We start from the raw sequence: 27,008 nt of genomic DNA, 5'->3' as shown, positions 1-27,008 counted from the left end.
ATCACTTCATCCATTAGCTCTTAACATTTAGCATTGTAATTATTTATGTATAATAAAGCTCTCTTATTCATGTAACAAGGTACCTGGCAAATAGTAGGCAATCAAATGTTTATTGGAAAAAGGAATTACTTATTTCCATTACTACTATAAAGATCTAAATAATCTAAATATAAGTAATAAGCTAAAACAGGAAGATTGGGAAAGGGATGAAAGAGGTTAGAAATCACCAACTCTTCTCCCTGTCTAACTGCGCCAGTTCCATCAGTTTCTCTTTCCATTGTGATCCTGCAGGTGGTGAGGATCCAGGGAAGTTGAGCCATGCCATGTTAAAGAATGGCCATACCACCCCCATAGGGAGTGCCAGATCTTCTAGTCCAGACGAAGGAGAGGAAGAGCCAGGAAGAATAACAAGTCTTAGGAAACCTATTCCAGAAGAGGACCCAAAGAAGCGACTAGGTAAGAAACTCTGGATTTTTTAGTTTAAGAGCCATGGATCAGACATTCTCATTTACCTCGAGGGTTTGCAAGAGAGTCAGGGGAGAAATAAAATTCAGAGGGAATTCTCTTCTCCTCTAGCACTTTTTCAGCTAGTGTCAACTTTAAGTGGAATCTCTGCCCTCTCATTCTTGCATTCAGAAAATACCTAAATTTGTGATTCTTAAGGACAGAAGATGTTAAATATGTGATACCTGTAGGACTTTTTCAAGGTACCCATTCCCCCTCCTCCACTCAAGGGGTTCTGATGTGCCTCCTCCAGTTGCCTGGCTCTTGTATGAAGAATCACTACCATAGCGAGCCTCTCTTACTGATTGAGGAAGTGTCGTATACCTTAAGTATGTTGAGACTGGGGAACTTTTGCCTGTAAACTAATCTATAAATTAAATAATTGATGAAGTTGACCGTAAATCTGTAGATGTGTTAGCTTTTTCAGTCTATCTGGTTATTCTCTTCCCTTTTCAATCACATCTGTTATTACACAGGCTCAACTGGAAGCCAACCTAATTCTGAAGCAGAGTCCGGTCCTGAAAATGCACCCAAACAGCCTTTACTTCCCCCTAAAAGACCCTTGTCCTCTTCTCACGAAGCAAATGAAGGACAAGCAAAGGATGCCACTTCCTCTGGCAGCACGGCAAGGTCCATCTCCTCCACCTCTACCGCCGCCACCACCACAGCACCTGCTGCCACCACTGCTGCCTCAAACCTAGCAAAAACTGTTCATTCCTCTGTCCCCCCTTCCCCAGCACCCAGGACGCTGCCTGCTGCTCCTGCCAGCACTAACACTACTGCTACCCCGAGCCTCACTCATACGGTCCCTGCCAAGCAGCCCCCTATCCCTCCCCCTAAACCAGCTCACAGAAATAGCAACCCTGTCATTGGTAAGTAAGTCTTTAGGTTTCCATTGGATTTGGTTTGGTTTGGTTTGGTTTTGGATGGTTGTGTTATTGGATAACTGGTACAATATTGATTTGGTCTGTGAGCGAGGTCATATCTCATCCCTTTGAATGCCCTCAATATAGAGAAAAGTCTTGAAAATGAGGCATATGGCTAGGAATGGAAACAGGCTGGGATCAGATATCACGAAAGTTAGGTTCAAGTTTGGGGGGATTAATATTTGAAATACAATATTTCTAAAATACTATTTATAGTTAGGCGATTAGACATGTGAAGACCACAACAGGTTTGACCTGCATGGAGGAAAGCTTTGTGTTTTTTTTAAACCTACTTTAAACTGCCAGTGCCTTCCTTCGGCATAAGCCCAATAGATAAAAAGATGATTGAATAGATGCCAGAGTAACTTGTGATTCAGTGTCTGGCATAATATCTTCATCGGGAACTGCAAAAGATATTAAATTGTCCTGATAAAATCGTGTTTTATCTCAGGTGAGCTAAGAATGCTACTCTTAATAAAATAAGTGGTGGAAGAGGGAAAGCAGGGAAGATAACCAGTGCATTGTATTGGTTTAGTAAATTTTCATATTTACCTCAAGTCCTATTTAGGTCTATTTTCTTCACATAGATACATACCTTCTTAGAGAATTTTCAAGAAGGGGAGGAGAGAAAGGAAGGTAGTTTTTCAGGAAAAAATGATACTAGGCTTAGTACTGCTTAAAGTTCTTGTTAATGATTGAATGGAGGAATAAAATATGCTTGTTAAATGGCTAATACCACCAAGTCGTGTGGGGCGACTAGAACCTGGAAGAGCAGGCTGAGAATTCATCGTGAGCGTGACAGCTTAGAGTAGCTTGATAAAAACAGGATGAAGGTTCTTATTATCACCCCCTTGGATGGTTAGTGGCCATGTTGACTTCACCTTGAGGAACTTCAGAAGCTTTCATATACTTATTTTCAATGCCACCTTGTGAAGCAGGAAACTGATTTTATCTGTTATGTAGTGAGGGCAATTAGAACATGAAGAAGTTGTGACTCACTCAGGGTGGTAGTTCGTGAGAGAGAGAATCTGCACATAGGCTTTTCAACTCTCAAGTGCAGACCTCTGTCCTGTACACCTGTGTTCTCACACTGTTGTCTGAAAGTGTTCTCATCACGATCACCTGGAGGGTTGTTAAAATACAGATTGCTGGGTCCTGCCCTTAGAGTTTCCGATTCACTAAGTCTGGGGTTGGGCCTGGGAATTTGCATTTCTAGTAAGTTCCCAGATGATGCTGATGCTGCATATGTGGGGACCACACATTGAGAACCACTGCTCTAAACCAGTTGTACTCCACCCTTTTCAGGGTAAGACAACATAAAAAATGGTAATATGTGTACTACACCCTGGGCTGAACCACAGAGGGCCTAAGGTAAATAGCCCAAAGCAGTAGGCCCTGTGACTGAGGGATCACCATCAGTCCATGAGAGGTCCTTAGCAGAAGGAGAAAAATAGGACCATTCACAGAGTTTTCATTAAAATTAAATAGATTTGATTTAAAGGACTATCTCTTATTCTGAAATTATGAACTTCCTAATTCTTTGGTGTTAAAAGGCTGTTTCTTTCATGAAAGGATTATGTTCATAAATAGTTTACTAAATATCAATCCTTACTTGGAAATATTAAAAATTGACAACCAGAGGGGCTGGCCCTGTGGCGCAGCGGTTAAGTGCACACGTTCTGCTTCAGCGGCCTGGGGTTCGCCAGTTCGGATCCCAGGTGCAGTCATGGCACGGCTTGGCATGCCATGCTGTGGTAGGCATGCCACAAAGATAAAAAAATTGACTACCTGAGGTTGGTTGAGAATTTCTTTATAGTCATATTGGTCCATGAAATCCAGACTCTGAAAATCACTGCTTTAGACATTGCTATGTCTGCTAACAGCCATAACAGTATTGGGACTAAGGACTAATTAGGAATATTAGGACTAAGGAAGGAGCACTATAAATAGCCAAACAGAAGAAGGGAATTTGTAACCCCTTCCGCAAACATTCTGCCATCTTTACCATAGAACTACAGCCAGACGCCATTGTCAGGGTAGACGTCCTAGAGTTCATGTCCTTGACATCTTCAGGGGTATGTTTTCCTTAAATTACCAAATCACTTCAAACATTAAAATAGTCAAATTTGGTCATGTCAAGGGTGGGTTTTGTTATAGATGAGATAGCTAACTGCAATTTTTAGAGAGGCAGCAAAAGTCCATTCTACCCCAGAATATCTCTTTCATTGGTCCCAAATTCACATTTTTTAAATCTTTTTTGTATGTGTATGCTGTGTTTTTCTAGAAAGTCTTTTTAAAAATTTACTAATGATGAGTGACATTAAAACATTATCAGACTAACTAACCTTTTACTTTGCTGTCAGTGGAATGGGATTTAGGGCAAATAAATTTCATTTCAGAGAACCTTGAGGTTCTGCTCTCTAGGTAAGAGATATAGAACCATTTGAAAATGGTGGGACCAAAATAAGGGGTTTGGGTAGAGGGTTAGAGGCTGGTGATCAAGAGAACTGGTATTTAATTATTTTGCAAGGTTGGCCCCTGCGTGATGTGATGATCCACTTCTTAAAGGCCATTTGGAGCCCTCCAAAGGGACTTTGCTGAATCAACACCTGAGTCATTGTGGGAATCACATAGGGATATATACTGTCATGGTATAGAATAGGGGCCTTTCATCTAATAAACGTGTATTGAAGACCCACTATGTCCCAGGCACTGTGCCCAACTCTGGCTGCGCTGATCAAGGAAGGAGTTGCCACATCATCAGGGAGCCCACAGTGTAGGTGGGGAGTGGCGAATGGGGGGTTGGGCATAAGGGACAACAAGTGGTGTGAACACTAATAAAAATCAATGACAGTGGGATCCAGAGAGTAGAGCCTAATAATGAGACCTGGGACCTAGCTGAGCCCTTGTCAGTTTGTAGTCTGATCTTAGGAAAGTCACCTAACTTTTGTGGCCTCAGTTTTTCCTTCTGTAAAATAGTAAAGATAGGGGCCAGCCCGGTGGCGTAGTGGTTGAGTTCATGCACTCTGCTTCAGTGGCCAGGGGTTCACTGGTTTGTATCCTGGGTGCAGACCTACGCACTGCTTATCAAGGCATGTGTGGCAGGTGTCCCATATATAAAAAATAGAGGCAGGTGGGCACGGATGTTAGCTCAGGGCCAATCTTCCTCAGCAAATAGGGGAGGATTGGCAGCAGATCTTATCTCAGGGCTAATCTCCTAAAGAAATAATAAAGATAATCTCTTAAGTAAGGCGAATATGAAGTCAGGGATAGAAATGCACTTTGATTTCTTCAAAGGCCTTTACATTTGCCGTTAAAAGCCAAGATGTCATTATTAATCGTTTCATAATACAGAGTTCAGATATCTAGATATCATATTTGTCAACATATGGTAGCAGTGCCTGATAGTGTTTGTTTTTTTATTGCTAGCTGCATATTTAAATTTTAATGGAGTACTGTTAGACAGAAGAACAAATTTGCATTTTTTCTGTCTTTATTCATATTAACTTTATCTAGACCAAGATCAAGTCATAAAAAGTTGTCATATCTATTATCACAGCAAATAAGAAATTTCTCATCAGAGTATTAAGGTAGTGGTGTTTCTACACCTCTACATTTATTAGGCATTCTAGATATTTAAGTATAAATTTTGTTTCAGGACAAGATATCTAGGAAATGGCAAAGCCGTGAAATGGTATAATTTGCCTGAAAGATTCAGATTGAGCCCAGCTCTAATTCTAGGCCATGGGCCGGTCCCTCAAAGCATTGTAAAACCATGTTAAATTGAGATGTCGCTCTCTCTTTTCCAGCTGAACTGTCCCAAGCAATAAACAGTGGTACATTGTTATCCAAACCATCCCCACCCTTACCACCTAAGAGAGGTATCCCATCAACCTTGGTACCCACCTCGGAGTCTGCTGCTGTTGCTGCCACTACAAAAGCACCAAGTGATCAGAGAGAGAAGAGCACGTGCTCTGTGGGCTCCGAACCACTGCTGATAATCCCACCTCCCTCTCCATCCCCCCCACTGCCTACTCATGTACCTCCAGAACCCCCACGGTCCCCTCCCTTCCCTGCTAAGACTTTTCAAGTTGTGCCAGAAATTGAGTTTCCACCTTCCTTGGACCTACCCCAAGAGGTCCCCCAGCAGGAAGATCAGAAAAAGGAAGTACCTAAGAGGATGTTGGACCACAGCTTTGGGGAGCCCCATGTACCCCCCAGACTGCCCCCAGTCCCACTGCATATTCGAATCCAGCAGGCCCTCACCAGCCCACTTCCCATGAGTCCTCCCTTGGAGGGCTCTCATAGAGCTCACTCCTTGCTCTTCGAGAACAGTGACAGCTTTTCTGAGGACAACAGTACCCTGGGTCGGACGAGGTCACTTCCTGTCACTATTGAAATGCTGAAAGTGTGAGTGCCTTTAAAGCTTGCCTCTTTTTTCCTCATCTTTACTCTTGGTAGCCCTTCTTGGAAAAAACTACTTATATAAAGAAAATGTGAAGAAATTTAAAGTAAGAAGAATACACAACAAATAGGACATGTTCTAGAATTTAGACTTTGTTTACCCTCCCGATTTCTCTAACATTGTTTTCATGGCAGAAATTTCCATGATGATACAAAACTTTAATTTTTTGTACTTGAAACTTAAAACCACTATTTTTTTTATGTAATACAAGGGAAGCAGTGTAAACATGGTGCTTAAGAGCATTGACCTTGGAGTAAGATAGCTCTGGGTTCAAATCCCAGCTCTCCCTCTTATTTACCAGCTTGTAGCAGTGTATGTTACTTATCCTTTTCTGCTCTTTAGTTGTCTGATCTGTAAAAAGGAATAACACCTACCTCATAGGCTTGTGAGAATGAAATTAGACAAATCTGAAAGCACTAGTTCCTGGCACATAACCTTGGTAAGGAGGGACAGAGGGAAGTCTAGAGAAAAAGAAGGGAGCTCTGAAAGAGAGCTCAATATTTCAGTCCCCTAGACTGGAACCGGTCCTCTTGTTCTCTCCCTCCTCTGTCCCCAGACACTGAAACTGTTCACACCAGCGTTGGTACTTATACCTACTTTGTCTGTCTTTTAAAAATTCAGACGAATTGTGACTGAAGATTAACACTTTTTGGCAAGTTGGAGATTTGCCTTGCTGACTAAAACAATTGTTAGAGAGTTGTTGCAGCATCCTACTTGTTGTTTTGCCATAATCTTTGCACTCGCTGGTATTGTTGCTTTCACATCCTGAAAGAAGACAGGTTAGGAATTTGAAGTAGACTAAGTCATAGTTTTATGCCTCTGGAGAATAAACAGGGAATGTTAGTTTTCATTTTTGCTTCCTTGGATTAGATTGTCATTTTGTCCTACTCCATTGTTAAACCAAAGGAAAATGGCTTTTTCTCCCCAAATCCCCCCAGTATGTAGTTGTATATTCTTAGGTGTGGGTCCTTCTAGTTGTGGCATGTGGGACACCACCTCAAAATGGCCTGATGAACGGTTCCATGTCCACGCCCAGGATCCAAACCTGTGAAACCCTGGGCTGCCAAAGCGGAATGTGCGAACTCAACCACTTGGCCATGGGGCCAACCCTGCCTTAAATTTTTTTATTTAATATCTTCCGTGAGCCAAGTACAGTGTTAAATGCTGTGTAGTCTTCTTTAATCAGACCAAAGCAAACTTGCATTTCACATGTAGATCATCAGGGCCCTGTGTGCCAGACACTAGTGCATTCTAGAATTTGTCTATTTCATTCTCCCAACAAGCCAATGAGGTAGGTATCATTCCCACTTACAGAAAAGTTAACTAACTCACAAGCTAGTAAATAAGTTTGTAGGGCTGGGTTTTGAACCCAGAGCCCTTTAGACTAATGGCTGCTAAAAAGTTTCTTGGCAAGGTTGTTAAAAGTTAAGGGAAGAAATGATAAATTATTTCATTCATGGAATTTTCCAAGTTATTCAGTACTGTGCCTTGCGAATGATTTATCCTTTAAGTTTCTAGAAGGAAAATATAATTCTGTTAATTTGTTAGTCCAGACGATGAAGAAGAGGAGGAGCAGACCCACCCACCCGCGTTCAGTGAAGACACTGCATCTACCTCAGTGGTCCCGAAGCTACCGCAGTGTCTGCAGGAGGAGGAGGAAGAGAAGGAGAGTGATTCTGATTCAGAAGGTCCTATTCAGTACCGAGATGAAGAGGATGAAGATGAAAGCCATCATAGTAAGAAAGGGAGGGAAAAGCAGAGGAGAAAGTTCCCTTACAGATACAGCTGCTTGCTGGTTTTAGCTAGTGTAAGATGAATGGAAGTAGGCGCCCTCTCCCATCGAGTCCTCTGGCTAACTGATGTTGGAAGCCACTGTGAAGGACTCTTGTCCTTGCTATTCCCGCTGTTAGAACAAGCCAGTGAGAGGGAGCCAAGTTGGTTGAGTCATTCAGGTTTTTATCTGTTTGTTTTGATTTAAAAAATTATTTACTTTGATGGTATTAAAGAATGTGGAGTAGAGGACAGTTGATATTTGGGCAATGTTGAAAAGACAAAAGTGATGCTCTCCTTCAGTCTAATGAATGTCCTGTGTTCGTGGGGCAAGGAAGAAAACCATGTTCATGTACACAAATCTGCAAAGAATGGAATCCTGGTTCCCAGAAGTGGGAAAGCCACTTTAAGGATAGGAATCTTGGGGCCGGCCCAGTGGCATGGCGGTTAAGTTTGTGTGCTCCGCTTCGGTGGCCCAGGGTTCACTGGTTCAGATCCCAGTTGCGGACCTACTTACTGCTTGTCAAGCCTTGCTGTGGCAGGCGTCCCATATATAAAGTAGAGGAAGATGAGCACTGATGATAGCTCAGGGCCTGTCTTCCTCAAAAAAAAAGAATAGGAATCTTATGAGGGGTGTTAGTGTGACTGCCTTTACATTGTAAACCAGAGACTGTCTGTACTTAACTTCTCTCTCCTCAAGCAGCTCTTACTAAGGAGAAAAATGTAGAGGACTGGTAGAAGGGAAAAGATGTTTAGCCCATCTGAGTCCATCTGGCTGAAAGGAGTTTTAGATGTGTTCAGCTGTACCACCACCTGTATGTTAGCTGGATCATTGGAGGCCAAGTAGAAAGCTGGGAATTATGATACTGTTTGTTCAGACTCTTGCCTAGCTTCAGGTGAGGTTGAGCCTTAAGCTTCTACGTTTTTTTCTTTCCCTTGGGCAAAGGTGCTCTGGCCAACAAAGTGAAGAGGAAGGACACATTGGCAATGAAGTTGAACCACAGACCCAGTGAACCAGAGTTGAACATGAATTCTTGGCCTCGAAAAAGCAAAGAGGAGTGGAATGAAATACGACACCAGATTGGGAACACACTGATCAGGTAGGCCTTTGCTTAGAATAGATTGATTTGATTTGATTATGCCACTATGTGTGTTAGAGTCTTACTTTGTGGTGGAGCATTCGTTTATCTTTTTTTTTCCTAATTTTAGAAATAGCATGATTTTTTTGTTTTTTGGGTTATTTTGAGGAAGATTAGCCCTAGGCTAGCATCTGCCACCAATCCTCTTTTTGCTAAGGAAGAGTGGCCCTGAGCTAATATCCGTGCCCATCTTCTTCTCCTTTACATGTGGGATGCCTGCTACAGCATGGCTTGACAGGTGGTGCATAGGTCCACGCCCAGGATCTGAACCAGCGAACCCCAGGCCACCAAAGCGGAACGCACGAACTTAACCACTATACCACTGGGCCAGCCCCAGAAATAGCATAATTTTTAAAAATACATATTCTACACAGTTGAGTATCTTATAGGAATTTGGAAATTAAGAAACTAGATGGCTCTGAGAGCTTTAAAGCATGAGATAGACATCTCTCACAGCTTTATACCATAAGATGGACATAAATCTGGTTTTTTAAAAGTTTCTGGAGAATCCAGGTGGTTCCCAGGACAAGACTTCTCTGTCATTTATCTGGTTGCTCAACTATGAGGTGCCAACCCAATTAAGATTAAACCCATATTTTTCATTAGATTTGTTTCACATGTTCCATATAACTGCCTCCTTTCAAAGTGCTAGTATCTTTTTCAAGTCAGCTGGAACCAAAAGCATAGAACTGAATGCAGGCCAGCTTCCTGCACATAATATACATAGAGTCCAGGTATATACACAGATGTTTGCCCAAATCATATCTTTCTCTTGGTGGAGTGAGGAAAAGGAGGTGGAACTCCTGGTATATTCCTGACAAAATAATTAACTAAGGATGTCCTTTAATTAAAATATATTCTCCTCTTCTCTCTCAGACACCTGGCTTTGTTATTGGCAAGTTGGCAATCCTTTTTTTTTTTGCTGGGAAAGATTCGCCCTGAGCTAACATCTGTTGCCAATCTTGCTCTTTTCTTCCCCAAAGCCCCAGTGGATGGTTGTATATTCTAGTTGTTGGTCCTTCTGGTTCTTCTATGTGAGCCTCCACCACAGCCTGGCAACTGACAGACAAGTGGTGTGGTTCCAAGACCGGGAACTGAACCTGGGCTGCCAAACCACTGAGGATACCAAACTTTAACCTCTAGGCCATCAGGGCTGGCTTGGCAAGATGGCAGTCTTAACACAGAACTGTGGCCTTCTGAGTGTCAGCAAGAGACTATCAAGATTAGGAATTAGTGGGGCCAGCCCCGTGGCTGAGTGGTTAAGTTTGAACACTCTGCTTCGGCAGCTCAGGGTTTCACTGGTTTGGATCTTGGGCACAGACCTAGTACTGCTCATCAAGCCATGCTGAGGCAGCGTCCCACATAGCAGAACTAGAAGGACCTACAACTAGAATATACAGCTATGTACTGGGGGGCTTTGGGGAGAAAAGGGGGAAAAAATGGGATTAGGAATTAGCTAAGAATGGGGATCTTTGATAATAGGTTTCTTTCTTTTTCTTTTTTCTTTTCTTTTTTTTCTTTTCTTTTCTTTTTTTTTTTTTTTGCTGAGGAAGATTCGCCCTGAGCTAACATCTTTGCCAGTCTTCTTCATTTTGTATGTGAGTTGCTGCCACAGCATGTCCACTGACAAGTGGTGTAGTTCCATGCCAGGGAACCAAACCTTGGCTCCTAAAGCAGAGCATGCCAAACTTAACCACTAGGCCACAGGGCCACCCTGGTAATAGGTTTCTTTTTCCTTTACTGGAGAGCTAGTTGCTTATCTTTGAGTGTTGTTCCAAAGGTCCTAGTCTTAGCAAAGCTTTTTGGATGCCAGCAATGAACAATCTGAAATTGAAATCTAAAAATACAAGAGATTAACATTTACAATAGCAATTTACAATACCATAAAAAATTCTGTAAATGTTTATGGATAAATCTGACAAAAGATTGCGTAAGACCTATACAGTGAAAAGTATAAAATGCTGCTGGAGAGGGAAGGGACCCATGGCCGAGTGGTTAAGTTCACACGCTCCACTTCGGCAGCCCAGGGTTTGGCCGGTTCGGATCCTGGGTGCAGACATGGCACCACTCATCAAGCCATGCTCAGGCAGCATCCCACATGCAAGAACTAGAAGGACCCATAACTAAAAATTTACACCTAGGTACCAGGGGCGCTTTGGGGAGAAAAAGGAAAAATAAAATCCTTAAAAAAAAAAATACTGCTGGAGAAAGTAAAGAAGACCTAAATAAATGGAGAGAAATATGGTATTCATGGGTCAGGAGTCTCAGTATTATTAAGATATCAATAGATTCAATGCAATTCCAATCAAAATATGCCCCAGTAGGCTTTTTTTCTTAATTGAAAAACTGATTCTGAAATTCTTATGGAAATACAGAGTACTTAGAATAAACAAAGGAATTTTGAAAAAGAACAGGGTTGGAGGACTAACACAGTCTTACTTTAAGACATATTATAAATCTGAAGTAACCTAAACAGTATGATATTGACATAAAGATGGATAAATCAATCAGTGGAACAGAAGAGAGCCCAGAGGTAGACTTTCCATATATGTACAACTTATTTTTGACATAGGCGTATAGACAGTTTCATGGAGAAAGGATAGTCTCTTCAACAAATGGTGCTGGTGTAAAAATGACTTCAGTCCATGCTTTGCATCATATGCGAAAATTAACTCAAAGTGGATCATAGACTTATATATGAGAGCTAAAACTTCTGGAAGAATATGGTTTGACAAAGATTTCTCAGATACAATTTCAAAAGCGTGATTCTTAAGAGAAAAATATTGATAAATTGCACTTCATCAAAATTTAAAATTTTTGCTCTTTGAAAGACACTGAAGAGAATGCAAAAACAAGCCATAAACTGGGAGAAAATACTTGCAAATCATGTATCTGTTAAAGGGCTTATATCTAGCGTATATGAAAAACTGTCCAAACTAAGTAAGAGAACAGACACCCCAATTTTAAAGGGAAAAAAGCACAAACTTTCAATAGACACACCACCAGAGAAGATACACAGATAGCAAATAAGCATATGGAAAAATGCTCAACATCATTAATCATTATGGAAATGCAAATTAAAACCCAATGACATACCACTAGGATACACAATTTAAAAGACTGGTAACACCAAGGGTTGCTGAGGATGAGGATCAGCTGGACCCTCGTACGCTGGTGGTGGTGATGTGACAATAGTAGAACTACTTTGGAAAACAACTTGTAAGTTTCTTAAAATAAATCAAACATATGATCCAGCTATTCCATTAGCCATTATTTGTAATAGCCAAAGAAAATAGAAGCAACCCAAAGATCCATCCAAAGGCAAATGGATGAACAAATCATGGTATAGTTATGCAATGGAATACTACATAGCAATAAAAAATAATGAACTATTTATAGTGCCACAACTTGGGTGGATCTCAATAATTATGTTGAGTGAAAGAAGCTAGACAAAAAGTACATACTGTATGATTTTTATATAAAATTTTAGAAATTGAAAACTAATTTATGGATACATAAAACAGATCAGTGTTTGCCTAGGGGCAGGGAGGTTGAAATTACAAAAGGAAATGAGGAGATTTTGTGGAGGAGGGTGTAGTGGGTAGAGTTGTGTCCCCCCAAAATAGTCTTAACCTCTGGTACCTCTGAATATGACCTGACTGGAAGGAGGGTCTGGGCAGATATAATCAAGTTAAGACGAGGTCATACTGGATTAGGGTAGGCTCTAATCCAATGACTGGTGTCCTGGTAAGAGGAGGGAAATTTGGACACAGACTCACAGACACAGAACACTATGTGACAAGGGAGGCAAAGGTTGGAGTGCTGCATCTACAAGCCAAAGGACACCAAGGATTGCTGGCCACCACCAGAAGGTAGGAGAGACACATGGAATGAATTCTCTCTTAGAGCCTTCACAAATCAGCAGCCTTGCCGACACCTCGATTTTGGACTTCTGGCCCCCGAACTGTGATGGAATAAGTTTGTGTTGCTTTAAGCCCCCCAGTTTGTGATAATTTGTTCTAGCAGCCCTAGGAAGCCAGCACAAGGCAACGCACGTGTTGATTATCGTGATTGTGGGGGTGGGTTCATGGGCGTATATATGTGTCAGAACATCAAATCATGCAGCTTATTTATACCTTACTAAAGCTGTTTTCTTTTTTAATAAACATTTTAAAAGGAATGTCTTGTTCAGAGGAACAAAAAAACTTTGAAATAGATAAAGTTGTAAGTTTTGTATAAAATGGGGCTTGGAGTCCTCTTTGCAAACAACTAAAGAGTTGTAGTTCATGTACTTCAAATACTGTCTGAGAAATATAAATTACAGGCAAGAAGTGAATAACTTTCTGATTCCAGAAATGACAAGCTGTCATTGGTGACGAACATCTCAGAACTGTGGATGAGGGGAGAAACTTCATCAGATATTTCAGAGAGAGGACAGAAATTAAAATCATAAAGTTACAGAATATTACTCCAAAAGAGACAACTTTAAATTCCAGTAGTTCCTAAACCACTGGTTTAAAAAACAAAGGAAGGACTTCAGAGTCTTATGGGAAGCACTGTGAAAATACATGTATAAAATCTTACTCCTCATCGTGGCTTCCTGAATCAGAATTTCTGTTAACCTGCCTTGAGGATCTGTGTTTTTAACAGATTTGCTTAAGGAGCAAACCTGTTTTGGACCCACTTGTCCGTTTACAGATGAGTACACTCAGGGTCTAACTGACCTTTTTTGTGGAAATAGGGCTTGTTGACATCAGAGCTACAACTAGAATACAATCGTCCTGTTTGCATGTATGATTCCTTTTTATATTGTTAATATCTTTATTAACACTTTCAATGTGAAAATTGTTTCATAAACAGTGAATCATATAAACAAATGAAATGTCAAAACAGTCTTAAAATTTATTGATGTCTTACTAGTGTAGGGGCTAATATAAACTAAGACCAAAACAAATCTTTATGAACAGGATTGGGAGGTTTAATATAGAAAGTACTCTTATTTTTAAATCTCCTTTTCAGACGATTGAGTCAAAGACCAACACCAGAAGAATTAGAACAACGAAATATACTACAACGTGAGTCCAGCTATGGAAATAAAGTTGTACAGATTTTCTGTGTATATTTCTGACTTTAATATGCATAACAGAGAGGAGAAGCGTTTTCTACAGGAGCCAAGGAGAGAGTATTCCAGCCAAGGAAGGACTATTCGTATTTTCTCTCCTGAAGGAACAGAGATCCCCCAAGCTTGCTTTCCGAGATATCATGACATTGTTTAGTGTGCTGGACAGTCCACAAGTTTTGTTCTGATGTTCTCTCAGTGTCCCAAGATTACCGTGGGCATTTGAGGGGATTGGACAGTGGGTGGTAGTTGCTGCCCAACTTTCCTCTGTCTTCAGGGAAGTAGGACGGTGGCTGTGCAGTTGGAGGGGACCTGCCTGTTCTAGTGGAATCTGAGGGCTTGGGCCCAAAGCAAGTCCCAAGTGCAGCTTACTTCCCCTCTTTTTCGTCTTTTAAGACTTTTATACCTCTAAAGTCACAAAATAGGACTGTGTATTTAATTTGCTTTCTGTGTACATAATTAACTCCCTGAAATAGCACTCTAATCTAGTACAGATTTGATTTGATTTTTTCCAGATTACAGGGGAAAAATTGGCCTTAAAAACCTCCACACTGTAGAGGATTAGGCTTTGTAAGGTTACTTGCGAGCATGCGCAGTTTGACCAATCCGTCTGTTCTCTCATCACTATTTGAGTATATACAACTTTGTCACTTAGTGAATTTTAAAGTGTGGGAACCTTTTCAGGCACATCACAGGAAACCTAGTGTGATCTCCCTTCTTAGTGGTTACTCCTGAGCATTCAGAATGTAACCATTTAAAAATGTGAAGAGCACTCTTAGCTCACGGGCAGCACAAATGCAGGCGGCGGCCAGATTTGGTACCGTAGTTTGCTGACCCTTACTCTACGTATTTGACTACAGCAGTTGAGAAGAAAATTGTCTTGATTAGCCATCCCCAAAGTTAGTATTTTATTCTGACTTGTGGCCTGTAAGAAATGTCTAGGTATAATAACTGTAAAGTTTGATACTTTTTCTGACTTTCTACTGTAGCTAAAAATGAAGCTGATCGTCAAGCAGAAAAACGAGAGATTAAACGTCGGCTCACCAGGAAGGTACGCTGTGCAAGTGTTTGGTTTCAGTCCATCTAGTGGCTACATGTCTTATATTTGAATAACCTGTTTGGAAAGAAATGAATTTGACTTGAATTGCCATAGCTTGCTATGAAAATATAATACATAATACAAATATAGAAAACAACACTGCATTATGAAAAGCATTCTTTTTTCATTTGTCCTATTTAAAGAAAGCCTGGCACAAGAAGATTCTCAGTAAATGTTTGACTGGATAAATTTTGACCTTTTATTTGGTAGACCAGGGATTTTGCCGTAGACTCCAAAATCTGTTGAAGTATAGAGACAGTAACAGGAGAAGTGTGTGGCGTTCAATTTTGCAAAGCAAACTGGTTGTTTTCTAATCAGGGAAAGAACTGAACTGACCCTCAGTAATACCTGAAGAATACGAAAAACCAACTTGGATTTTCTCCTTGGTCCCAGATCAGTTAGGGTAGACTCTTTTCTGTACCAGACCTTTGTTAGCTTTTAAACTCTGGGATTAATCCTTTTTCCTTTCCTTCTGACCATAGTGGTTTGTGCTGTAATTGCCTCTGAGTTCTCTAGACATTTCTTAAAACTTATAAGAATCCCCAGGAGAGTGAAGCATTTAGACATCTTCTTCGTGATTTCTCCCACTCTTCCTCTTCCCTAGGAACAGAGGGATTATCTTTGATGGATTGAGGGTAGCTAGAGGCCATGGCTGGACTTAGTGCCTTCAGGTTCAGCAGGTGACCTGATTGTGCAACCTTAAGTCATCATTTGTTAGAGAATCCGCCGTCTTGGGCATTGATTCATATTGAAATTCACCCTTAGTATTACCCACTAATAGATACTGCTTTCATATTAAATGCATTCACTTTCTAATGTATTATATATGAATTTATAGCCCTAACCCTTTGGCTACTCAAAATGTGGTCCACAGACCAACAGCATTGGCATCACCTGGGAACTTGTAAGAGATGCAGAATCTCAGGCCCCACCCCAGACCTGCTTAATCAGAATCTGCATTTTAACCAGATCCTCGAATGATTTGCATGCATGTTAAAATTTGAGACACTCTGGTCATACTGGTTATACTGGTCTGTAGCAGTGGTTCTCAATCTTAGCTATGCATTAAGGCACTTAAAAAAAAACCTCCTTTTTCTTTTTGTATCTATATGAGATGACGAATGTTAACTAAACTTTATTGTGGTATTCATTTCACAGTATATGTAAGTCAAATCATTATGCTGTACATCTTAAACTTACACAGTACTGTATGTCAGTTATATCTCAATAAAACTGGGGGGAAAATCCTGACCCCCAGAATCTCAGGAGTTGGACTCAGGGATTAGTGGTGTTTAAGGGTCCCCAGGTGATTCCACTGTGCAGCAAAAGTTGAAGCCCTGGGTTAGAAGCAGTTTGAACACGTGATTGATGCCTAATCCCTGGCCTTGTGAACTAAGAGACTCCATTTCTTTCAGCTCAGTCAAAGGCCAACTGTGGCTGAACTGCTTGCCAGGAAGATTCTGAGGTTTAACGAATATGTGGAGGTAACAGATGCTCAAGATTACGACCGACGAGCCGACAAGCCTTGGACCAAACTGACCCCTGCTGACAAGGTTTCTCTCTGTTGTCTGTCTGTCTTTATTTGAAGGATGCAAGACACTAACTAGAAGGGGAAACCATAACAAAATTTCTGCTTTTGATATAATGTTAAATTTCTAATCAAGATACAAAATGCCAAGACATACAAACGAAAACTTTATACTAATGACTCTCCCACCAAAACTGAAAAAAAATGGAAATCCATACTACATCACAGAGTACAAAAATCTGGAAGGAAATAAAACATATTTTTAACAGTAATTATGTTTGGGTGGTATATATTAGTAATTACCCATGTTTCACTTTTATAAGAGGAAAAGCATTTTTACATGCTGTGGAAACTATAAGCCACAACATCTCTTTTAAGGTCTTCAAGTGTTTTGATTTAACTGGAGACCTTGGGTTTATTGTAAGATGAATGGTGTCAGGGAAGGTGCTGTGCATCAGGCTCAGAGCTTCGCCCAGTATGTTGACCCAGCTTCTTTCTTCCCTCTGGGTTGCCCACTGTGGGTTGCAGTGACTCACAAAGTTAAGCACAATAGAGAATAGATGGCAGATCTCATTGCTATACTATAGCAGACAGACGATGCTGAAACATTTTTATTTCTGTTCCATAGGCTGCCATAAGAAAAGAGTTAAATGAATTTAAAAGTTCAGAGATGGAGGTTCATGAAGAGAGCAAACATTTTACACGGTAAGACCCAAATACTGTGAGCTAAGTAGAGCTCCACGAAAAAACAAACATATCAGAGTTGTTCCGATAGGAAGGACTCTAATGACATTGTTAAAAGGAAGACACTCAATGTTGATTGCAAGAAGACTACATTAAGAGAAAGGGGTGAGAGCTAAGAGGCAATAGTAAATGCCTATACTGAGTGGCATTATTTGTATATTATCTTATTTAATCCTCGCAATAAACCTGCAAGGTGTGTTAAGATCCCTGTTTTATTCGTGAAGAAACAGGCTCAAAAGGGTTGAGTAAGTTGTTTGACTTCCTGGTAAGTTGCCGAACCAGGATTTGGAGAAAGGAATGAATGACTAAAAAGCCACTGGGTGCCCTCTTCCCTATACCGCACTGTCCCAGGTTATGTGTGAGGAAGTTGTTGCTGAGTTGGACAAGATCTTGCCCTCTCTGGTTTCAGTTCTTGCTAGCACAGTTGATCTTACCAATTTAGTATATAAACTTCATTTTAATTAGTTGTCTTCATGAAACAAGCCAAGAAGTATTTTGATTTGGAATTACTCTTGTGATTAAGGACCCACCCAGTACCTAAAGAATCAGCCAGCTACAAATAGAATCAATGAAAGTATCTAGGGACTCTCAGAACATTTATAAAAAGAGGCTAAATGAGAGAAGATGTAATGCCAGTTACAGGAAAATAAAATATTGTTAAACTTTTTTCCACAATACAGACAAATGGTTATTTTAATTACAGAATTTTGTTGTTCTGAATTCTGACAAAAGTAGAGAAGGCAAATTCTTTGAACAGCAAAAACCATTCAGGGTGCTGTAATATGAACTCAAATAACAAATCATACTTACCAGCAAGGAGATTGTAGTCTAATCTGGAAAAAGACCTGTGTGCTACTAAATGTAGTACAATCAGTATGATGAATGCCTCAGTCATTCTGAGTCCCGATTCTGTCAGGTTTCATATCCCAGCTCCACCATCTCCTAGCTATGTCAGTGTCAGCTTTTTTAATTGTTATTAGTAATAGTAATAAAGTAGTATAGTGAGCAACAATAAAGGAAACAGTCATAGAGAAGGTGACATTTAGGCTGGATCTTAAAGTATGTAAAAGAATTTATTTGGACGAGGAGGAGAAGGAACATTGTAAGCAGAAAGACTAGCTTTAGCAAGGCAAAGGGAGGTAGGAAAGTGCATATTGTTTCTGGATAACAGAAAATGTAGCTTGGGGCTGGCCCAGTGGTGTAATGGTTAAGTTTGCGTCCTCCACTTCAGCAGCCTGGGGTTCACAGGTTCAGATTCAGGGCACAGACCTACACATGGCTCATCAAGCTGTGCTGTGGCAGTGTCCCACATACAAAAAAAAAAAAAATAGAGGAAAATTGGCAACAGATGTTAGCTCGGCGACAATCTTCCTTACCAAAAAAAACGGAAGAAAATTTAACTGGAGCAGAGGACATATGGGGGCATTGTGAAGATGAGACCAGCAAGATGGGTTATGGTCACACTTTGAAGAGCTTTGACTGTCATACCAGGATATTGGAACCACTGGAGTTCTGTGTATTTCAGAATGAGCTCTGGTGGAGCTATCTGGGGAAGGTGATGTGGAAGGATGAACAGACTAGCAGTAGCAAGGAAACCTGTCGGGAAGTAACTGAAGTAGCCATAGTGAGCCTACTGGTAGCTCAAATCAGGGAAGTGATGGTGAGAATACAAGAGATTTGAAAGACATTTCAAGCATAGAATCAACAAGATTTGTCAGTCTTCCTAGTAGTCAGAATGACTCTTAGATTTCTAACTTGTGGTTTTTGAGGTCTGTGAAGTCAAGAAGGAGTTCAGGTGAACAGTTTAGGCCGTTTATTCAGTAAATATTTATTGAGCACATACCACATGATAGATACAGTGTGAGGTGCTTGGGATGTAGCAGGGAGCAAGGGTAAATCCCTGTCCTCAAGGAGCTTTTATTCTAAAAGAGGAAGGCACACAATAAACAAACTGGAGAATAAATTATATATGTTGAGTTTGACGAGCCGGTGAGAAGTTGAGGTGGAGATGCCTAGGAGACAGTTGGGTATTCAGCCTAGAGTCCAGGGAGAAAGCAAGGTCTAAAGATACAAATTCATGGGAAAATATAGTGGTTCTTAAGAGGAAATTGTTTAGTATTTAAAGGGTGGACAGCAGAAGATGAACCAGGAAAGCATACTGAAGAAAAGCAATTGAAGAAGAAGGAAAACAAGGGCAAAGATGGTGTTACCGAAGCTAAGAAAAGAGAGTTTCAGGAAGGAAGAGGGTGAGGGCATCCGAAGCTACGGGAGGGCCAGACAGAGTGGAGGAGGCTGATTTAAATTAGAACGTAACACTTAATTACTACTAATATAATAGCAGCAATCTATAGTATCTGCTCATGTTTTTTTAATCATGCTTTAGCTACCATCGTCCATGATGTTGACGTTTGAGAGAGGAGCTAAATAACCCCCCGAAACAGGGCTGCTTTGCTGCTTCGGTCTCCAGAGTGACATGGAGGGAACTTCAGCACTTCCGGCACAGCCAGAATTGAGTCCTCTGGGCTTTAGTTCTGGGATGAACAGCACGTCTATGAATGTAGCATTTCACTGGAACGGATTCTCATGTGCTGCCCTGGGCAAAGCGAAACACTTCGTCAGTGCTTTTGAACCTTTTAATATTGCAGCATACTTGAGGGCATCTTCCCTCACCAGCCACCAACGTTCTGGGCCACGTGCAGGTTCTGAGTTTGATTGGCTTCACCGCCCCCTTGTCCCAAGATGACTGCCTGTGCCATGGCACAGTTTGCACCGTTAGCCTTACCCTCTCTGTCCTGGTTGTGAGACCCACTTGTGTAGGTGCTAAATTCCAGCTATCCCATCCAATTGATGGTGGAGAAAACCTTCTGGAGGCCCCCAGCCTTCTGGCAAAGGGCCCCCACCTCCAGGGGGAAGCCTTCGCACCACGCTGGCATGTCAGTTGAAAGCGTTGCACCACACCTCTCATAACAGCAATAGAGCCCTCTTCAGGCAGTCCGGCCTGAGAGAACCTCGGGATCTGACATGTTCTCCCTTTTTGGCACAAGACATCCTGATTTTTATTTGAAAAATAAAAAAGGATCCTGAAGAAGTGATGGGAACTTAGATTTTTCTTGTCTGTTCAACAGTCAGCGGCAACCAGATTCCAAGTTGGGAAAATGAAAAAGCATGTGTTTTTTCTCTATACAAAACCAAAACCAAAAAAGGCCTTTATGTTAATGCCACCTTGGCAGAAAACTAACTCATGGCTTAGATTTTATAGGCTGTTGTACTTTTGTGGTACCAAATGATACTCTAGATCATTCGGACCAATAAATGTGTTCTCCATAAAGCAGAGTTGTAGCAACTCTGTGGGAGCAGAGTGTGTGCTGTCACCACCCACACCTCCAGCCAGAATCACAGTAAGGTCCTAGGACTGTGGGGTGCTAGATAGGAAAAGGCGTTTGGAGAAGCACTTGACCCACTGCTCCCCTCTCCTCCTGAGTGCTGTTTGCCCTCTCCTGCTGCACTTTCCCTCTTAAGTCCAAACACTTGGCCTCCTGCTGACCCTCTCTGGCAGCTTCCACCTCACTCAGCCCTCCTCTTCCAAGCTGTAGCCAGAGTAATTGGTGCCTGGGTATCGGCTCAGCCCCATCCCTTTTTGTATTTGTAATATATATTAATATGATTTCCTAAAACAGAAGATTCAGTTGCTTTCTTTTTTATTGAAAACTATCCAGCCTCACTATTTCCCTCTAATTCCTATCCACACTAAGTGGAAGAAAAATAATAGTTTCTATTTAACTGATGAATGTGGCTTTTTCCCTTTATTTTAATGTTCAGAAAATTATGGCTATTTCATAGATTTGTCTGATTTCTTCCACAGTCACTGTTGTTCTATATGCAATCTTTCGGTAGATTTTTCTCTTCCTCTCCTTTCATGTCCATGTAAGATTTACTGAAGAATCAGAATATCAGGTCAAAGCAAAAAAGCTAAAGTGACCTTAAAAGGCAGTGTTTTCTCTGTATGGGGAATAGGGAGGTATTTGGATTTCTCAGTGACTGTCAGATGCTTTACGGTTGGGAAGATAGACTGAGTCCACGTCTCCTTAGAGCTCATTAACATTTGGTACAACTAAGGGAAAATAAGTGACAGTTCTACCAAATTTCAGAGGTCTATATATAAGGTGGCCCCACATTGCCTGCTAACTTGACTTCTTCTGACCGTTCTGTCTTGTTGGTTTGGAGACTGCTCGGCTTATGTCAGTATTCTCTGTGGCTTGAGATGACATTTCCATCCCTTCCTAGACTGCCTTTCTTTGCCTTCATGTGCCAAGCTTGAAACAGGATTTGATTTCCTGAGTGACCTGTCTGCTTTCGATGTGCCACCAAGGAATCTAGTTCATCTTTCATCTCATTCGTGTTCTTTTGAAACAGGATACTTTGGGGGTCAAGTCTTTTCAGGTGTTTATATATATATATATATATATATATATAAATGATTTTGTGTTCCCTTCCCATGTAAGTAACAATTCACAATCATAATGTAAAGAAATAAAAGCCCAGTGTATTGTACTTCACCCTGATGTACAGAATCTCCTTGTAAAATAAATAATTGCATTGTATATCAGTCTTCCTATCAATATTAATTATTAAAGTATTTTAGAATTTAAAAAAAAAACAAACTATACTATCCTGGTGTGAAGTGTTTATTTTTTTATGTTCCACCTTATTCCAAAAGATTCAAGCCAGCTTAAAAATGATACCTAAAATATTGCTAGACACCCTAAATAAGAAACAGATGGGGTGGGGGGGGAGATAATAGTAAGAACTTTAAATGTAGCCAGAGATGAGGGTCAGTCACATTTGTGTCTGTCTGTACACACATGGAAAAAGAATAGGCTGCAGAGAGGAAAGCAACTGTGATCTCCATACTATGCATCGGGTTCGGCACTAGCCCCTTTCTGCTATTCACCTACCCCTATTCTGGGAGGTAAATGGAAATATACTCATTTTACCAGTGAAGAACCTGAGAGGTGAAGTTGCTTCCCCAAGATCAAAGCAAATTATGTAGTCACTCTTTGCATGTATTCGGGGACAAGCAGTTGCATCCCAATCAGTTGTGTCTACAAGGATTTTGTGTGAATGGACCACATATAATTGGGCCTCAGTCTGATGTCGCAATAGAGCAGTTCATACCTCATGTACTTCCCTCTGGTGAGCAGCCCAGTTTCAATCCAGGTGGCCTCACCAATGACTCACTTTCTACTTGTCGCTTCAGAGACTCGCCTTGATTAGCATACCACCCTTTACCAAAGATTAAAAGAAACCATGAGTCAGAATTGTTCATGTCATTGGGTTCCACCTGCTCCCAGATTTTCCTTCTGCTAGTCTTCCAAAGAGGCCTCAAATTGTCATTGCCCTTTTGAGATTGAGCATTGTCTCCAGGAGGATGTTTTGAGGGTGCACATTGCCAAGTGTTTGCTGAAACAATGAATTTAGAGTGCTTGTGGGTTTAGATTACTGTACCCCAGGAGAGGAAAGACTAGTTGGAGAGTGAGAAGTTTGGAAAACCATTATCAGAAAGGGCAAGTCCAGTGGATACTGAATGGGAGGGGATGGGATGGGAAGTATACTTAAAAATACGAGAATCTGTAACAAGGAAAAGCCAAGCCCTAAAACCAAAACATAGCCTAAACCACTGTTTCAGTTCCAGCGTTAGGAAGCATGAGAGGAAAAGCAGGAACCACCAGCAACCTGGACCACTTGCTCCCTCTGTCTCTTCTGTGGATACCATTAATTTCTTCCCCCAAGAATGTCTGCCTCCTTCACAAAGCATAAAAGTCATCTGACGGGAAAAACACCCTCAATTTCCCTCCTTCTGGTACTGAGGAGGCACTATTCAGTCACTCATTTATTTGTTTAATGTTTATCTCCTTCCTACTCTCCTCCAAAAAGAAATCTTCCCTTGACCCTATTTTCTCCTATACCTATTGCCCTATCTCCTGTCTGTCCTGCACTCCCTTCACATAATCTAATACTTAAACAACTTAAATTCCTGTACAGTCCAAGCAGTTGAGCTAAATGAGTGACAGGTAGAGGAAAAGGAAGTGATGGAAATGTAAACTGAACAGGCTTCTTGACGTGGGTTTACGACCTCTGGTCTGTACACAGTTTTCCATTTCTAAAGCCAAGTTCACTCAAGTCACTAAAATCTGAACTAAATCCACAATAAGAAGGTGTGCCCTGAGGTTACTAGTGCCTTCTCAGTTAACTGCTACATCCAAAGCCTGTCGTCACCTCTTACCGTATTTGACTGCTCTGCAGCATTTGATGCTTTGGGCCATGTCCTCAAAACTTCCTTGGCTTTTCAGACACCACTGTCTCCTGGTTCTCTGATCATGCTTTCTTTGTCTGCTGGCTTCTTCCCTGATCACCATTTAAATTTTGGGTTTTCATGTCCTCTCATCACTCTCTCTGTTCTCCCAAGGTGACTTCAGCCACCACTCTTATCTGACAACTTCTAAATCTTTATCTACAACTCACATTTCTTGCTGGAGTCCAATCCTAAATCCAGTTGCCCTTTGGACACATACACATCCAAATGTTCCCGAGGTAATTTATATGAACTTCCAGTGTGGCCCTTACTCTCTACTCCCACAGCCTACTTTCTCAGTTATCAGAGTTAGAGACCACATATGTTCAGGCTCCCAAGCCTGAAATTTTGGTGTTATCTGCAAGCTCCTCTCTTAATTTGTAGGTCCAGTGGAGTATAAATTCCGTGCATTCTCTACCTCAGAAATGTCTCTCGATTCCTTTATCTCCTCTCACTTTGTCTACCATCCCAGTTCAAAGTCAACATAATTTAATGGCATTTTATAAGCCCTGGTCTCTCCAGTCTATCCTCCAATATTGCCACTAGAATTACCTTTCTAAAATGCAAACATAATCACAGCAATCCTTTATTTAAAAACTTATTGGCGCCTAGTTACCTGCAAGATAAAATTTAAACTCGGCCTGTACTACAAGATAGTTTGTAATTCAGCTCCTTCCTACTTTCCAGTCTCATAAGTCCAGGCAGTTCTCCCTTTAATATTCCTCATTAAACTGACTTCCTGCCCTTCCTGGGAGACTATAGGACTGCTAGTTCCTCAGTCTGGAATGCTATCCTCATCCCCACCCCAACTCCTTTCCTATTCCTTCAAGTTTTAGCTCAAATTTTAACTCCCCAGGAAAACCTTCTGAGCCTTTAGCAGATTGTTTAATTGCTCTGTCCTCTGTGTTCTCAAAATACTTTATCCATGCCATACAGCACTCATCATGCAGTAGTATAATTTGCTGACGTGTCTATTTCCCCCCACTGTGAGCTCTCAAGGACAGAAAAAGTCTTTCATCTCAGAATCCCCAGTATCTAGCACAATGCCTAGCAAGTAAGTCATATCCCCTAAGTAAATGTTGAATGAGTGATTGAAAGGTACCTGAATATTGGTAATATCGCCAGAGAAGCAGCAGAATTACTTGTCTTCCGCTAAACTACTGGTTCGCAAACATTTTGGTTTTGTGACCTTTTTACAATTTTTAAAATTACTCAGAATCCCAAAGGACTTTTGTATCTGTGGGTGATATCTGGTGATATTTATTGTACTAAAAACAGAAATTTAAAAACTATTTATAATACATTGCAAATAACCAATTAGTACACGTTAACATTAATAACACAGCTTTATGAAGAATAACTATTTTCCAAAAATAATTAGACGAGTGGTATTTTTTACATTTTTTTGTAAATCTCTTTAATGTCTGGTTTAATACAGAAGACAGTTCAATTCTCATATCTGCTTCTGCATTTAGTCTTACTATATGCTGTTTTGGTTTAAGTAAATGAAGCAAGTCCAGTGTCACACAGGTATAAAGTTGGTAAAGATGTGAGCCATTCTTTGAAGTAAAATGATGTTCCATGAAAAAATTTGCTTGTTTCAGCTCCAACTATGGCCGTAAGTACTTTTTCTGGAGACAACCACTGTACTTTTGTATGCAGCAAAAGTGTTTTATGTGTACTTCACACTTTGTCACACAGAATGTTAAAAAGATGAATACTCAAAAGTTTGGAATTAATAAAATTAATGATTTGGGGGGCTGGCCCTGTGGCATAGTGGTTAAGTTCAGGGCACCCCACTTCGGCACTTAGGGTTCGCAGGTTTGGATCCTGGACACAGACCTACACCCCTCATCAGCCATGCTGAGGCAGGGACCCACATACAAAATAGAGGAAGGCTGGCACAGATGTTAGCTTGGGCTAGTATTCCTCAAGCAGAAAAAAAGAAAAAAGGTAATGATTTTTGCTTCTTCATCAAGGACATTCTTAGGTGAAACTGACTTTTTTTGAACTGTAAATTTGTGATGATGAAGAACACAATGATTGCCAGTACAGTTTGGTGACAGGGCCTTGAAATATACTAAGGCACCAGCAGTTTTACCCACAATTTCATTTTACAAGATCATTACAGAGTCAACACAGTGAAAAAGGCAAAGTCTAAGTCTAATACATATTATTATGAAAAAGTTTTGACCTCATGGACCCCCAAAAGAGCCTCAGGGATCCCGGGATATGCCAACTACACTTTGACAACCATTGCTCTGGGCCTGTTTCACATCTTAGAATCTGGATAATAATTCCAACGTCTTAGGATTGCCCTGATAGTAAATAATTTTATTATTTTTTTTTTGTTAAAAAAACTTTTTATTTAGAAACGCTGAAATGTTTTATATACCAATTTGAATAGCTAGGTTCTACAAGAAACAACTTGAAAATTCCCTTTCCAATGTCCTCCAAGAGCTGGATTCCATTTTATGCGCTTTGATCTTTCTTTCTTCAGTCCTGAAAAAAGTTATACAAATGATTTTTAAAACAAGTGATTTATTCTTCCCTTTCCTATGTTTAGAAATCCTTATGATCCCTCAGACAGTTCCTTCTGGAACAAGCTTTCCTCTTTTCCCCCAGCCAGCCCCAGTGGGTTTAGCTTTACAGGCTCTGGAACTAGGACAGGAGGTAAGACGTGTGAATGTTTCTTCACTGGGAAGTAAATAATTTTATGTAAAGCGCCCAGCACAAAATCTTATAAAACACCATAAATGTTTCTACTCATTATAGCCCAGCTGTGATGGCTGTATGTCAATTTACCATTTATTCACCTAACACCATATTCGAAATTCTATCACATTTGCAACACTTCACATGTAATATGTATCTTCAGGATTCTTTACTTGCCCACTTCATTATATTAGGTGTGTGTTAAAATATATTTAACATAAAATTTACCATTTTAACTATTTTTAATTATACAGTTCACTAGCCTTAAGTATATTCACATAGTGTGCACAGGAGGTTTTTAATTCTCGCCAGTTCGTATAGGAGCACTTCTGTCTTATTTACCTATGCATTTATCAAATGTTTATTTCACGTGACACAGCAAATTCAATCCCTTTTGAGACTCTGCATTTCTCGCATACTTATTACTCCAAAGTTTTTGTTGGCGAGCTTACTTAAGGGCATATCTTCCAGATTGGGCGAACTAACCGTAGACAAGCAAACTTGCTACGCCGTACACACCCATCCACCTACCTACTTAACAAAACTCAGTTTCCGTAATTTACATTCAACAGCAAAGTCCCGCGCGAAGGGTCTAGTGTCGCGAGAGGACTCTGAGCCAGGTAGGGGTGGGGCTTAACCTGAAGTAG

At 40.7% G+C, this 27,008-nt stretch overlaps 1 protein-coding gene and 1 non-coding gene across 16 annotated transcripts in view; one reads left to right on the top strand and one right to left on the bottom strand.

The window, feature by feature from the left end:
• The window catches only part of PHACTR4 (phosphatase and actin regulator 4), a 103,719-nt gene extending 81,761 nt beyond the window's left edge, over window positions 1–21,958 (top strand). For all 15 annotated transcript variants that reach the window (XM_070610494.1, XM_070610492.1, XM_070610498.1 and 12 more), the window contains 10 exons: window positions 292–456; window positions 981–1,376; window positions 5,240–5,840; window positions 7,444–7,631; window positions 8,612–8,765; window positions 13,824–13,879; window positions 14,913–14,974; window positions 16,438–16,575; window positions 17,179–17,255; window positions 19,678–21,958. In XM_070610494.1, the coding sequence (XP_070466595.1) occupies window positions 292–456; window positions 981–1,376; window positions 5,240–5,840; window positions 7,444–7,631; window positions 8,612–8,765; window positions 13,824–13,879; window positions 14,913–14,974; window positions 16,438–16,575; window positions 17,179–17,255; window positions 19,678–19,693 (1,853 nt within the window). In that variant the 3' untranslated portion in view covers window positions 19,694–21,958. The remainder of the gene's footprint in view (window positions 1–291; window positions 457–980; window positions 1,377–5,239; window positions 5,841–7,443; window positions 7,632–8,611; window positions 8,766–13,823; window positions 13,880–14,912; window positions 14,975–16,437; window positions 16,576–17,178; window positions 17,256–19,677) is intronic.
• Window positions 21,959–26,223: 4,265 nt separating this feature from the next.
• LOC139082136 (small nucleolar RNA SNORD22) lies at window positions 26,224–26,349 on the bottom strand. The gene has a single exon (XR_011537864.1). It is a non-coding gene; the product is annotated as a small nucleolar RNA SNORD22 (small nucleolar RNA).
• Window positions 26,350–27,008: the final 659 nt, after the last annotated feature.

This window comes from Equus przewalskii, chromosome 2, assembly GCF_037783145.1.
Source record: "Equus przewalskii isolate Varuska chromosome 2, EquPr2, whole genome shotgun sequence".
Classification (NCBI taxonomy): Eukaryota; Metazoa; Chordata; class Mammalia; order Perissodactyla; family Equidae; genus Equus; species Equus przewalskii.
The sequence above is the reverse complement of the archived record's forward strand: the minus strand, read 5'-3'. Positions and strand labels throughout refer to the sequence as shown.